General features: G+C 39.6%; 1 protein-coding gene across 11 annotated transcripts in view; it reads left to right on the forward strand.

Annotated features, from left to right (window-relative positions):
- The window catches only part of cntn3a.1 (contactin 3a, tandem duplicate 1), a 213963-nt gene that overhangs the window by 129540 nt on the left and 70692 nt on the right, over nt 1-13731 (forward strand). For all 11 annotated transcript variants that reach the window (XR_009826854.1, XR_009826853.1, XR_009826852.1 and 8 more), the window contains 2 exons: nt 1904-2088; nt 7325-7464. Coding sequence is in view for 7 of the 11 variants with exons in the window: in XM_062054358.1 (XP_061910342.1) it covers nt 1904-2088; nt 7325-7464 (325 nt within the window). In the remaining 4 variants the exon portion in view is untranslated. The remainder of the gene's footprint in view (nt 1-1903; nt 2089-7324; nt 7465-13731) is intronic.

Raw genomic sequence — 13731 nt, forward strand, 5'->3', positions numbered from 1 at the left:
TTACGTCTATATTTAGCACGTTTGAAATGTGCATGCAAACTGGCACTGTTATGCACAAATGGTTGTGAGAAAGGAGCCGATTGTGCTACAAAGACAGACAATGCACAGAAAATCCTTCGTCCTATGTGTGTGTGTCAACATTTTTGCACTGTCATGACTAAAAACTAATAGACATATCGTCTACTCAGCAATATGATGTCATAATTTTATAGCTGTTGGAAGACTTAAAGGCCTACTCAAGTGAATTTTTTTTATTTAAACGTGGATAGCAGATCCATTCTATGTGTCATACTTGATCATTTCGTGATATTGCCATATTTTTGCTGAAAGGATTTAGTAGAGAACATCGACGATAAAGTTCGCAACTTTTGGTCGCTGATAAAAAAAGCCTTGCCTGTACCGGATGTAGCGTGACGTCGCAGGTTGAAAGGCTCCTCACATTTCCCCATTGTTTACACCAGCAGCGAGAGCTATTGTGGATCACGGATTTGTATTTTAAACCACCTCGGATACTATATCCTCTTGAAAATGAGAGTCGAGAACGCGAAATGGACATTCACTGTGACTTTTATCTCCACGACAATACATCGGCGAAGCACTTTAGCTACGGAGCTAACGTGATAGCATCGGGCTTAACTGCAAATAGAAACAAAAGAAATAAACCCCTGACTGGAAGGATAGACAGAAAATCAACAATACTATTAAACCGTGGACCTGTAACTACACGGTTAATGCTTTCCAGCCTGGCGAAGCTTAACAATGCTGTTGCTAACGACGCCATTGAAGCTAACTTAGCTACGGGACCTCACAGAGCTATGATAAAAATATTAGCTATCCACCTACGCCAGCCAGCCCTCATCTGCTCATCAACACCCGTGCTCACCTGCGTTCCAGCGATCGACGGAGCGACGAAAGACTTCACCCGATCATCGATGCGGTCGGCGGCTAGCGTCGGATAGCGCGTCTGCTATCCAAGTCAAAGTCCTCCTGGTTGTGTTGCTGCAGCCAGGCGCTAATACACCGATCCCACCTACAGCTTTCTTCTTTGCAGTTTCTTCATTGTTCATTAAACAAATTGCAAAAGATTCACCAACACAGATGTCCAGAATACTGTGGAATTTTGCGATGAAAACAGCTTTTTGTATTGGATACAATGGTGTCCGAATACTTCCGTTTCAACGATTGACGTCACGCGCATACGTCATCATACATAGACGTTTTCAACCGGAAATTTAAAATTGCACTTTATAAGTTAACCCGGCCGTATTGGCATGTGTTGCAATGTTAAGATTTCATCATTGATATATAAACTATCAGACTGTGTGGTCGGTAGTAGTGGGTTTCAGTAGGCCTTTAAAGCACTGATTAAAAAACATTCAAATGATTCTTTTGGTGTCTGCAGGCGGGTTTTTCTTTTTATATGAATAATTATTAACCATATATCTATTTTATGAAAAAAACTCTTACAACATGCATTTTAATGCATTCTTGCATGCTTTTCTGAACGATTCTAGTTCAGTGTGTAAAAATGTGTTATTTTGTCAAGATTGCGCTTCTACAGTATATCGTCCAGAAAAGGAGGTGTGTGCTGCATATTCCACAACATAGTAAAACAGCACGTGTTTGACCATTGGGCCATATGATATCATGAATGTAGAGGCAAATGAGTGTTTCCTCAGGCACCGCCAGTAGTACATATAAAAACCTCTTTCTTAAATAGGGTGGTCTGCACCACGTTTGCATTTGTTATCAATTGCACAAACAGTCTTAGTAATTCACCCGCAACACGCCCACTAATAGTACTTGCTATTCTATAGTTTGCACACACTGTTTTGTGGAATTACTAGATCAGGCCTCGAAGGGAGTCTTCATACAATCATGTTGCCTCTTTTCCACTTCTTAGCCCGGTGCCAACCATCAGTTGGAGAAGAGTTGATGGAGCCTCTTCTGGAAGAAAGGTGGATATCAATAAAGCCAACGGAGTGTTAGAAATCCCTTACTTTCAGCAGGAGGATGCTGGGATGTATGAATGTTTGGCTGAAAACAGCAGAGGAAAAAACTCTGTCAAAGGAAAGCTGTCGTTCTATGGTGAGTAGGAGGATAAATCTTTACACCTCCTTTCTTCCTCTCACTTGTCGTTCTAAAATATGTACAGTTGAAGTCGTTGTTTAAAATACTCTACCCAATGATTTACAGGGGTAGTTATAAAAGTCAAGGATTCACTCCAATTGAGCATGGTTGAAAATGGTTCAACAAGTAGGAGTAGTTTAGATGAGTCGAGTAAAAAGTCAAATTTGTTGTCAAGAAACGTGTAGCTTTTATTAGATCCTATAAATAACCGCATCATATGTTGGTGTTTGGCAGTAAATTAACCTATTCCCAGTAGCTCATTTCTGACAAGCTCTTTATTATACCTGCAGCTAACATTGGGGGCAGCGCACACAGATTTATATCACCTTTCAGGGAGGGGTAATTTGCCCCTCGCCAACACTGCACTTATGGCCCGTATTCTGAGTAAGCTTTTACCGGCCTTTGATGAAATATTTTATGGTTTCTCTCCCCATTATCTCGCAGTTTATGCATTGACGATGTCTGCCTACAAAACGTGTGGATGTGCTTGAATTTAATAATCATATCTTGATTTCTCTTGAGAGGGAGGATGCTTTTGATATGATAATATGAAATCTTGGTGGCGCATGACAGTTTTGCGAATATCTTAGTTTTTTCAGTTATTAAAGACAACAAGAATGCAATGTTTTACCAGACATTCGGCCTAATTTCATATGAGGTTCAAACTACTACTCAGTGGCCTAGTGGTCAGAGTGTCCGCCCTGAGATCGGTAGGTTGTGAGTTCAAACCCCGGCCGAGTCATACCAAAGACTATAAAAATGGGACCCGTTACTTCCCTGCTTGGCACTCAGCATCAAGGGTTGGAATTGGGGGTTAAATCACCAAAAATGATTCCCGGGCGCGGCACTGCTGCTGCCCACTGCTCCTCTCACCTCCCAGGGGGTGAACAAGGGGATGGGTCGAATGCAGAGGACAAATTTCACCACACCTAGTGTGTGTGTGACAATCATTGGTACTTTACCTTTAACTTAACTTGTTTTTACATTATGTAAATTATGGCTGTCAAATTTAACACGGTCACGCATGCGATTTATTACAAAAATATATGGCATTGATCATGTATAAATGCATATTACGCAATTTATTTAGACAGTACATGCTCCTTTGCCTTCACCGCGGATGGTTACCAGAAAGGCGGTGCGGGTTGCTGTATGGTCAGCGATCAAGTCAATGCATACGTCAGTGCAAAGATGAGTGAAGAGTCTTCACTGGCAAATTCCGCTTTAACACACGGAACTTTAAATACAACTGTTCTCAGGTTTTGAGCAAATTAATGACGTGCATGTAAGTAAAAAAAAAAATCCTGTATCACATTCTGACAATAAAATTGCATTTGTGTCAAAACATTGGGGTATTTTTTAAGGTTTATTTTAATTTATGCAAGCAAGTAATTTACTGTAAATAATTGAGAATAATCAAAATTCAAAAGTGTGATTAATCTGATTTAAGAAAAAAAGGTCTCACATGACAACAACCCAGGTTGATTGGCAACACTTAATTGACCCTAGTGTGTGAATGTGAGTGTGAATGTTGTCTGCCTATCTGTGTTGGCCCTGCGATGAGGTGGCGACTTGTCCAGGGTGTACCCCGCCTTCCGCCCGTGTGCATCTGAGATAGGCTCCAGCACCACCCGCGACCACGACAGGGACAAGCGGTATAAAATGGATGGATGGATGGATGACAACAACCCAAACAAATGTTGCTCTTGTCTTAATACCCAGTTACTGTCATTGTCTGTCACCTGCCGTTTAATACAAACATTTACTCAGGAGCTCGTGAAACATTCATCGACTCTGTAAAAGAACAACAAATGAATAGAGGGAAAGGATCTTGCAACATCAAGCTAATGCAGGATCAGAAATAATTGGATGCTGCCTCTTTCAATGTCCAACTTAATTGCCCTCCTGTAGTTGTAGGGTTTTTTTTACAATTAAATCATGGTTCAGCTCTTCAATGAACAATGGGCATAGAGTAAATGATATCCTAGATAATACGAGTTAATGTAGGATATGTTCCCATTCTGTATTTTATTATGCTATCTTTGTCAGATTCATAGGTATTAAAACACTTTTTTTTTTTCCTTTTTTGCCCATTTAAAGTATATGAACTATTTTTATGTTTGGGATGTAATTTCGTCTTAAAACAGTTTGTGGCTGTAAATAAATCATTTACATAACATTATTTACCACACACATCTCCATTCAGGCCAAACAATTCCTTTGGATCAGCTGATAAAAACACCCTTGTAGATATCATCTGCATATACCTAAATTTTGTCATTGAAATTTGTGCATTATTTATTGACAAATTAGATAAAGATGTTGTGCAACCTCGCTCACAAACAAAGAAACCGCAACAACTACACGTCCGTGTAAAGACGGGTACTTTTTCTGTATGTGTTTGTCTGCTGATTGAAATGTTTGCGTAAATATTCACAATTTAAATATTTGGCTCAGTTTAAGCCATGATTGATCCAATTGTTCACGACAGGTTGTGAAACGTACTAAAAAGGCCTCTGCATTCTATAAAATCACAATATGGCAAAGCCTTTGCTTTAATGCTCAAAATGAGAAACTTAATAAATAATTTTATAGAAAAATAAGTGCATTAATTACTGAGGAGGTTATGCAGTGCAGCATGTCAAGGAAATGAACCTTCAGATTCGTCTCTCCCCTTGACCCTGGCAGGACATCCTATATTAATGTGTCTTCTGCACAGGGGCCATACATCTTCCTCTTCTGTCACCAGAGATAAGGTTCACATTATTTATGTGACACTGGCATAAATATAGAGGCAATCTTGGAAATTCAGATGTCGCAAATTGCAAATAAAAAGGACTACGCTCAAAGATATAGCCTCAATTAAACGAATACATATTCCTATGGGATTTTAGCACTCATTATTCATTATTCATTTTTAATGCAAATACCATTCTAATTTTATTTCTATTTTAGTTTAAGTTAATTTTAGTTAATTCTAGTTTTCACCAAAAGTATTCACGGGCCGCTGCTGTTCACTGTTCCCCTCACCTCCCAGGGGGTGAACAAGGGGATGGGTCAAATGCAGAGGATAATTTCACCACACCAAGTGTGTGTGTGACAATCATTGGTACTTTAATTTAATTGAATTTTTACAGTGTTACCTCAATTTACGAACGTAATTGGTTCTTGAACAGTCTTTGTATATGGACAAGTTTGTATATTGAAGCGAACCTCTAGAAACAATGTAAAAATGAATATTGGGTTCCAGCCTAGACAAAAGTCCATATTTTAGTAAAAGTCTGTACACTTTGAACACAATACAAGGCGCTATATATGTTGTGAGTTCAAACCAAATGGGACCCATTACCTCCCTGCTTGGCACTCTGCATCAAGGGTTGGAATTGGGGGTTGAATCACCAAAAATGATTCCCGGGCGTGGCCACCGCTGCTGCCCACTGCTCCCCTCATCTCCCAGGGGGTGATGAAGGGTGATGGGTCAAATGCAGATAATAATTTTGCCACACCTAGTGTGTGTGTGACAATCATTGGTACTTTAACTTTAACTTTATATGTTGCAGGTAGTGTCTGGCACCATATAATCATCATAAATGCTCTATCTGTGAACAGGATAAATGATTGAGACACAGGACAGCTAACGTCCATCCATCAGCCTCGCTAATCAAAAAGAGGACAATTATGAAACCTTCACATTCAACTTTATTCTGCTCCACTTAATCAATAAATGCATTAATAATTCCTAACCTTCTATAGCATATATACTAAGTTTCACATCATATTGACATATTCAACATGTTTACTAAGGTAAGGCTATGTTTGATGTAAGAAATGAAATATTGAATAAACAATCACAGCAATCATTGGCTCATGTTACTTTGCATTAAAGCATAGCTTCTAATACCATTCACATATGGGTATTTAGAACATCAGTTTAATTCCTTATTTTACTCTTAATTTTGTACTCATTCAAACAATAAATGAGCTGCCATGTTTGAACTTGTTTTCAGCCCTTGTATTACTCTAAAAAATAGCATACATTTTTACACAACATTATAGTTCGAAAAGATTCAAGCGCCATTCTGTCTCAGAATGGCACCACCAGTGCTCAAAGACGGCATAGCGCTTTTTAATTTTTTTTCATTCATTTTTTATTTATCTCCTTCATCGATGTGCATTTTTGATCAATAGACAATTAAACTTTAACAACTAAACACGTATTTACACACCTATGCTTGAGAAGGAACAGGATGAAGAAAATCTTAGATTTCCTGCCCCCTTCAACATAATAAGTAGTCTTACTTAATGGATAGCCCAGATTCACAAGCATACAAACCAAACAAATACATCCAAATATAATAAAAACAAACAAAAAACACAAATAAAAACCAACAAGTGCAAAACTTCATGAAGTACAAACCAAACAAAAAAAGTAATATACACCTCACGGGATGATACAAATCAAATACAAAACCAGACAAAAAATAAGTAAAATGATAAATATAAAGCAAAATGTAGACACTTACGGCTGTCCATATGATCCTATTGTTCTGTATTTATATAATTTTCAATTGGAATATATTTCTACAATCTTTTATCTCATTGTAAAGAGAATTCCCTAGTTTAACTCCCACCACTGATATACGCATTTGTTTTAAAGTTGTCCTTGAATACTGATGTTTGAAATGACCTTTTCTTTTATGCTCTTCATTCTCAGAAGTGATGACAAACATTTTTTGTAAATGCATAGCGCTTTTGTATACATCACCCACTTACAAAAATATACAGTGGAACCTTGATTAACGATCCCCTCCATCTGCAACCTTTTCGATTTACGAACTTTTAGATCAAGTTAAAAGTGTACGAACCATGTCTCCGTGGACGAACGCTTCATTCATGTAGGAATACGGTTATTGAAGTTAAGGACTTTTCTGATTTTGTTTGTGAGAAGGCACCATAGTGACGTCATTGTGTGTGTGTGTGTGTGTTGACAGAGCAAAGCATACTGAAGCTTGTTGTTGTTGGTTTGACTTTTTTATTACACAGAAAGTTGATCCATCACCCCCTTATGTTTTTTGATATACAGTACTGTACAGCACTTAAGGTCAGCAATGGGTTAACAAGAGTGAATTGACTGCTTGGCTTGGTCATATGTGGTTAATTAAAGTGTCCATTTATTGCATGTGGTTTGTGACAGCTGCACCTCATTTGACTGAGAAGCCTCCGGATGCTCAGAAGACGATTGATGACACTCTGGTGTGGGAGTGCAAAGCCAGCGCCAAGCCTAAACCCTCCTACCGTTGGTTGAAGAATGGTGAGCCTCTGGACCCGATGGAGGTAACTTATTCTAGCTTTATTGGGATTTCAGGTGCAGCCAGAGAGTATATCCAAATACCACAGAAATGTTGGCTTATAATATTGACAATGGTTCTCAACAAGATATCTTCCAACTTTTTCTGTGTGCCAACTGCTGACAAAGCTTGGTCTCCCGTGTTTTTCACTGCTCCAGCTCGGGATATTTGGTTAGAACAGAGATCAGAACAGTGCCACGCTTAAGCCAAAAAGCTTAATACGTACTCCTCTGTATGCAGGAGTCATGGCGACTTCAAACTCCTTCGATGTGTAAAGGCCAGCCTGTATTAAATGTGATTGATGTTGTTTTTAGCGGGTCAATATTGCGGTTTGCTCAAAAAGGAGCACAACTTCATGTTGATATGAAATAATTATTCTGAGTTGCTTGGACTTGGCAAGAAAACATCACTTTGAAATGGATGAATTTCAAGGGAACTAAATTTGGCATCAAAAGAGAGCATGTGTGCACATTTGCAAATAATCCAAAGAGATGTCCATTTTTTTTTTCTTGTCAGCTACCAAAGACATTGCCGACAATTAAGCACTCTGTTGCTCATCAGACTAAGTGTCTTTCTCTTTTTGACACTATCGTCTGAAAATCCCAGTGGTTGACCGGGAAATGTTTGTTCAAAAAGACAAATGAGTTGATAATATTTGGAAATTAAAAGCATTTTGATTAGAGCAGTAGAAATCACAATGATCACAAATTGGGGAAAAACTTGTGGATGTGTGTAACTCACGAAGTTCTCATACTGAATGAATTCATTTAGCCAATGAGCTGTTGACTTGTCAATACCTTGGTGTTGACTTGTCAATACCTAGGCATTTACTGATTTGCAATTCCTTACACTTCCTTCAGGGATTCCAGACGTCTTCTATTTAGCGGAATCCCGCCATTCTTCTCGCGAAAGTGGTATTTTGTTTTTAGATTTCCGTATAAAACTGCTAACTCGGCCGCTGTCCAGTGCACTGTGGTTAGCTGACTGCCTAGAGATAAACACACTACCAGGCAGAGTACATTGCGAATACAGCCTACACTAACTGACTTGTTCATGCTTTCAAGTATGTTACTAGTTAACGCTAGTAAGCTTAGTGCAGCCTGCGTTAACTGGGATGTCCATGCTGTTTAAATGTATCTGAAGATAGTGGACACGTCCCTGTAGCACAGGGGTGTCAAACGTACGGCCCGAGGGCCGGATCAGGCCCACACACAGGTTTCATCCGGCCCGCGGGATGAGTTTGCCAAGTATAAAAATTAACCTGAAATTTTTGAATGAAATAAACTGCTGTTCTAAATGTGTCCACTGGATGTCGCAATAGCAATTATTTGTATCTTTGTAGATGATGCTATCCATCTACATATGTAGAAAATAAACCACATGATAGTACATCATCCATCCATTTTCTATCGCTTGTCCCTTTTGGGGTTGTGGGGGGTGCATCAGTCGAGGAAAATTATCAAACTACATAAATAACATCCTGCAATTTGATTTTGATATACGTTTTTTATCGTGACATATTGAAAATTAACACCAATGAGTTGACTGATGAACATTATCACATCATTTATTCAGAAAATATAAATAACAACAAATAAAGATATAATACTATTAACCGCAAAATGTAAGTGTAAAAAAAACCTCAACATTATGATTTGTACAATTTCAGAATGTACTTGTTCTAGTTTTAAACAAAGAAAATAATCTGAAGTTGTCTTTATTTTTAAGTTATCGTGCCGCAATTTTACCAGTCCGGCCCACTTGGGAGTAGATTTTTCTCCATGTGGCCCCCGATCTAAAATGAGTTTGACACCCCTGCTCTAGCAGGAACAACCTTTAAGAGTATTGCATACTCACATTTATGCCGGCGTCGTAGTGGTGATGTTTTTGGAGCAAGTGATGAAAAATCGAAGAGTGAATGCTTGGAATGAGACAAAAAATCTAGTGGAGTTCTAGTATAAATTAACTAGTGAGGGGGTAAAGAGGATGAAAGTAGTCAGTAGATCACGGTGAAAATTAGGAATTATTTCATGAATATATTGCTGTTGACCAGTACATATTATGTCTTATAATTTTAATCGTGATTTACAACACTAAACCCACTAACTTGTACTAGATCTAGTGCTAGATTGCCAAATTTGCCTTAAAAGCACTAAACAATATTATCATGAATTTATTAAGGTTACATTTAATAAAAAGCTTAATCTACCATGAATGCAATCTTACATCCACGACTTTACTAAGTGACTCACTAGTTCAACAAAATGTTAAGAGTTTTTACAATTACACTATTTGTTAGCAAATATAGCCATTATATCCCATGTATTTTTGAAATTCCTTATAGTGATAGGGTGAAGAGATTTTCTCAAATCAAAAAGAAAACACTGAACTAATGAAATAAACTATGGATGCTGTACATTTTGGGATGGCCAATATTGATATGGTGAAGATTTTTCTCAACAAAAACAATTAACTATTGATGTTGTGGTGCAGTCATGAAAACGAGGTGTGGCTTTCAGTTTAAAACATCTAATAGATAGAAACCATCGGTAAGTTTTCTTGATTTTTTACAGAATTTCCATGTAGGAAATGCCTTCCAAAGCATTGTAAAAATGGTAAAACCTCTTCAACTTCAGGGGGCGATGCCCCAAAAGGGCCCTCTTGACCCCCGGCTGATATTTTTCAATTCCTCTTTTTTATTACCTCACTGGGATTCCTGTTCCTTACACCTCTGAACTTTCATTCTATGGGTAAGCTAGCATGCAGTCAAGGCATTGACTACATGGCATGCCCCTACCTGTATATTAACTTCTCAGGGGATGGAGATAAGATTTCAAACTTGTTTTATGGCATGATTAAACCCCACATGTGAGATTGTTTAGCAATGAGCTGTATTTAATATTTACCCCTGTGTTCATTTTTATTCATTATCTTTAAGGTCTTTTAAATTCTTAACCAAGCCCCCATGATTGATTTGTAAATAACTCTGTAAACTTCCATTGGCTGCCTGCCCAGGTAACACATTCTCTGTACATGTGACTATATTAATGAGTTGGGGTGTTACCATTTTCAAAATGCCACCGTCAACAGGACCAGCAGTAAATCAATTTCCAAACCCAAAGGTCAACGGTGTAAAGAGGGAGAAGAGAAGTGGGTGCCAAGGCGAGAATTTGTTATTCCTCATTAGAATGGATCTGTCCTCGTCTTGCTGTTTATTCTGTCTTTTATCTCACTCTCTCTTGGGTTCTCCTTGGGTCTCTTTCAAGCCTCCGCCCTATTCTCCCCCGTCTTTCTCCGTCTTCCTGGCACGCTCCGGTGGAATAAAATGGCTCCAAGGAGGGCTGTCACTTTAAAATGTCACCTGAGTGAAACAAGGACCCACTCACTCTCAACTCTCACTTCATGGCTAGTGTGTACATTTAGTCAAAAAAAGGGTCACAGCACACGTGCAATGGACTCACTAAAAAAGTGGGCTGCAACTAACGATTATTTTGATAGTCGATTTGTCGACGAGTATCTAACGATTAGTCGACTAATTGGATACTAATTGGTAAACGGGTTGTACTTGTATAGCGCTTATCTACCTTCAAGGTACTCAAAGCGCTTTGACACTATATCCACAATCACCCATTCACACATATTCACACACTGATGGCGGGAGCTGCCATGAATCGAACAAGAAACCCTCAGGTTGCTGGCACGGCCTTTCTACCAACTGAGCCACGACGTCCCCTAGCGTACACATGTTTAATGGCTCTAATTTTTCCATTAAAAATTTTGAGCCATTCAATTTAGGGGGACATCCTCCCCATAAATGTCCAACATCATGTCTCCGCTTTAAAAACCTACTCAGTGGCCTAGTGGTTAGAGTGACCTCCCTGAGATTGGTAGGTTGTGAGTTCAAACCCCGGGCGAGTCATACCAAAGACCTCCCTGCTTGGCACTCAGCATCAAGGGTTGGAATTGGGGGTTTAATAACCAATAATGATTCCCGGGCGCGGCCACCGCTGCTGCCCACTGCTCTCCTCAAATGCAGAGAATAATTTCGCCACACTTAGTGTGTGTGTGACAATCATTTGTACTTTAACTTTAAAGGCCTACTGAAATGAAATTGTTTTATTTAAACGGGGATAGCAGATCCATTCTATGTGTCATACTTGATCATTTTACGATATTGCCATATTTTTGCTGAAAGGATTTAGTAGAGAACATCGACGATAAAGTTCGCAACTTTTGGTCGCTGATAAAAAAAAGCCTTGCCTGTACCGGAAGTACACCCTCCCGAAGGGAATAAGCGGTAGAAAATGGATGGATGGATGTACCGGAAGTAGCGTGACGTCACAGGTTGAAAGGCTCCTCACATTTCCCCATTGTTTAAACCTGCAGCGAGAGCGATTCAGACCGAGAAAGCGACGATTACCCCATTAATTTGAGCCAGCATGAAAGATTCGTGGATGAGGAACGTGAGAGTGAAGGACTAGAGTGCAGTGCAGGACGGATCTTTTTTCGCTCTGACCGTAACTTAGGTACAAGGGCTCATTGGATTCCACACTTTCTCCTTTTTCTAATGTGGATCACAGATTTGTATTTTAAACCACCTCGGATACTATATCCTCTTGAAAATGAGAGTCGAGAACGCGAAATGGACATTCACAGTGACTTTTATCTCCACGACAATACATCGGCGAAGCACTTTAGCTACGGAGCTAACGTAATAGCATCGGGCTTAACTGCAGATAGAAACAAAATAAATAAACCCCGACTGGAAGGATAGACAGAAAATCAACAATAATATTAAACCCTGGACCTGTAACTACACGGTTAATGCTTTCCAGCCTGGCGAAGCTTAACAATGCTGTTGCTAACGACGCCATTGAAGCTAACTTAGCAACGGGACCTCACAGAGCTATGATAAAAACATTAGCTATCCACCTACGCCAGCCAACCCTCATCTGCTCATCAACATCCGTGCTCACCTGCGTTCCAGCGATCGACGGAGCGACGAAGGACTTCACCCGATCATAGATGCGGTCGGCGGCTAGCGTCGGATCGCGCGTCTGCTATCCAAGTCAAAGTCCTCCTGGTTGTGTTGCTGTAGCCAGCCGCTAATACACAGATCCCACCTAAAGCTTTCTTCTTTCCAGTCTTCATTGTTCATTAAACAAATTGCAAAAGATTCACCAACACAGATGTCCAGAATACTGTGGAATTTTGCGATGAAAACCGAGCTTTTTGTATTGGATACAATGGTGTCCGAATACTTCCGTTTCAACGATTGACGTCACACGCATACGTCATCATACATAGACGTTTTCAACCGGAAGTTAAGCGGGAAATTTAAAATTGCACTTTATAAGTTAACCCGGCCGTATTGGCATGTGTTGCAATGTTAAGATTCCATCATTGATATATAAACTATCAGACTGCGTGGTCGGTAGTAGTGGGTTTCAGTAGGCCTTTAACGTTTTATCTTAAATGCTCGCATATCACAGATGTACTGCCATAAAAACAAGGTCCGCTTAGCAAAATGAGCAAGGTATTCATGTTTTTAACATGAATAAGAAGAAATATCCGAACACGTTACACGTTATCCCCTGGCAATGTTTTTGCGAGTGACCCATTTCCGACTGGAAAAACACGAGTGATGACGTCACGACTATTGTCGACAAATATAATTGTCAGCGACAAATTTTATTGTCAACAAGGTCGATTAATCGTTGCAACCCTATTGCACAGTAGAGTCAAGCTTAATTAATGTTGCAGACAAATCCCACTATTAGTCTCCAGTGTTACAGAGATGGTGATATAGCCACCACTTTATCAGGGCATCGGGTACAGACCACCATAGTGTGACGCCAACTCATGCACTTACAAAGATCTCTTTAATCTCTGTCACCCCCCTTGGCCTTTTCACTATGTAACCTAAAAGGAACCATCTTTCATCTATTCAAAGTCACAGTGACACTCTCTCCCATGAACAACACAAATATACTGTATACACTCTCTTTCGAGGCCCCAAACCAAGAAGATTGCTTTGTTTTATTTGGAAACCTCAGCTTATCCATTCTTACCCAGAACTCCCCCAGGCACCAAGTCACCAGTGTGCCCGTTATGTGACTGAGCTTTAGATCTGGCCCCGGTTTGAAGATCCTCTGCTGTGTCACTGACAGATTTGAAGCAACTGACATTTCAAGTGCCATCTCTGCCATGATTCCAGATGACAGGCATGTGTGACAGGCCGCTTGGAACTACT

This window comes from Entelurus aequoreus, linkage group LG07 (genome assembly GCF_033978785.1).
Source record: "Entelurus aequoreus isolate RoL-2023_Sb linkage group LG07, RoL_Eaeq_v1.1, whole genome shotgun sequence".
Taxonomy (NCBI): domain Eukaryota; kingdom Metazoa; phylum Chordata; class Actinopteri; order Syngnathiformes; family Syngnathidae; genus Entelurus; species Entelurus aequoreus.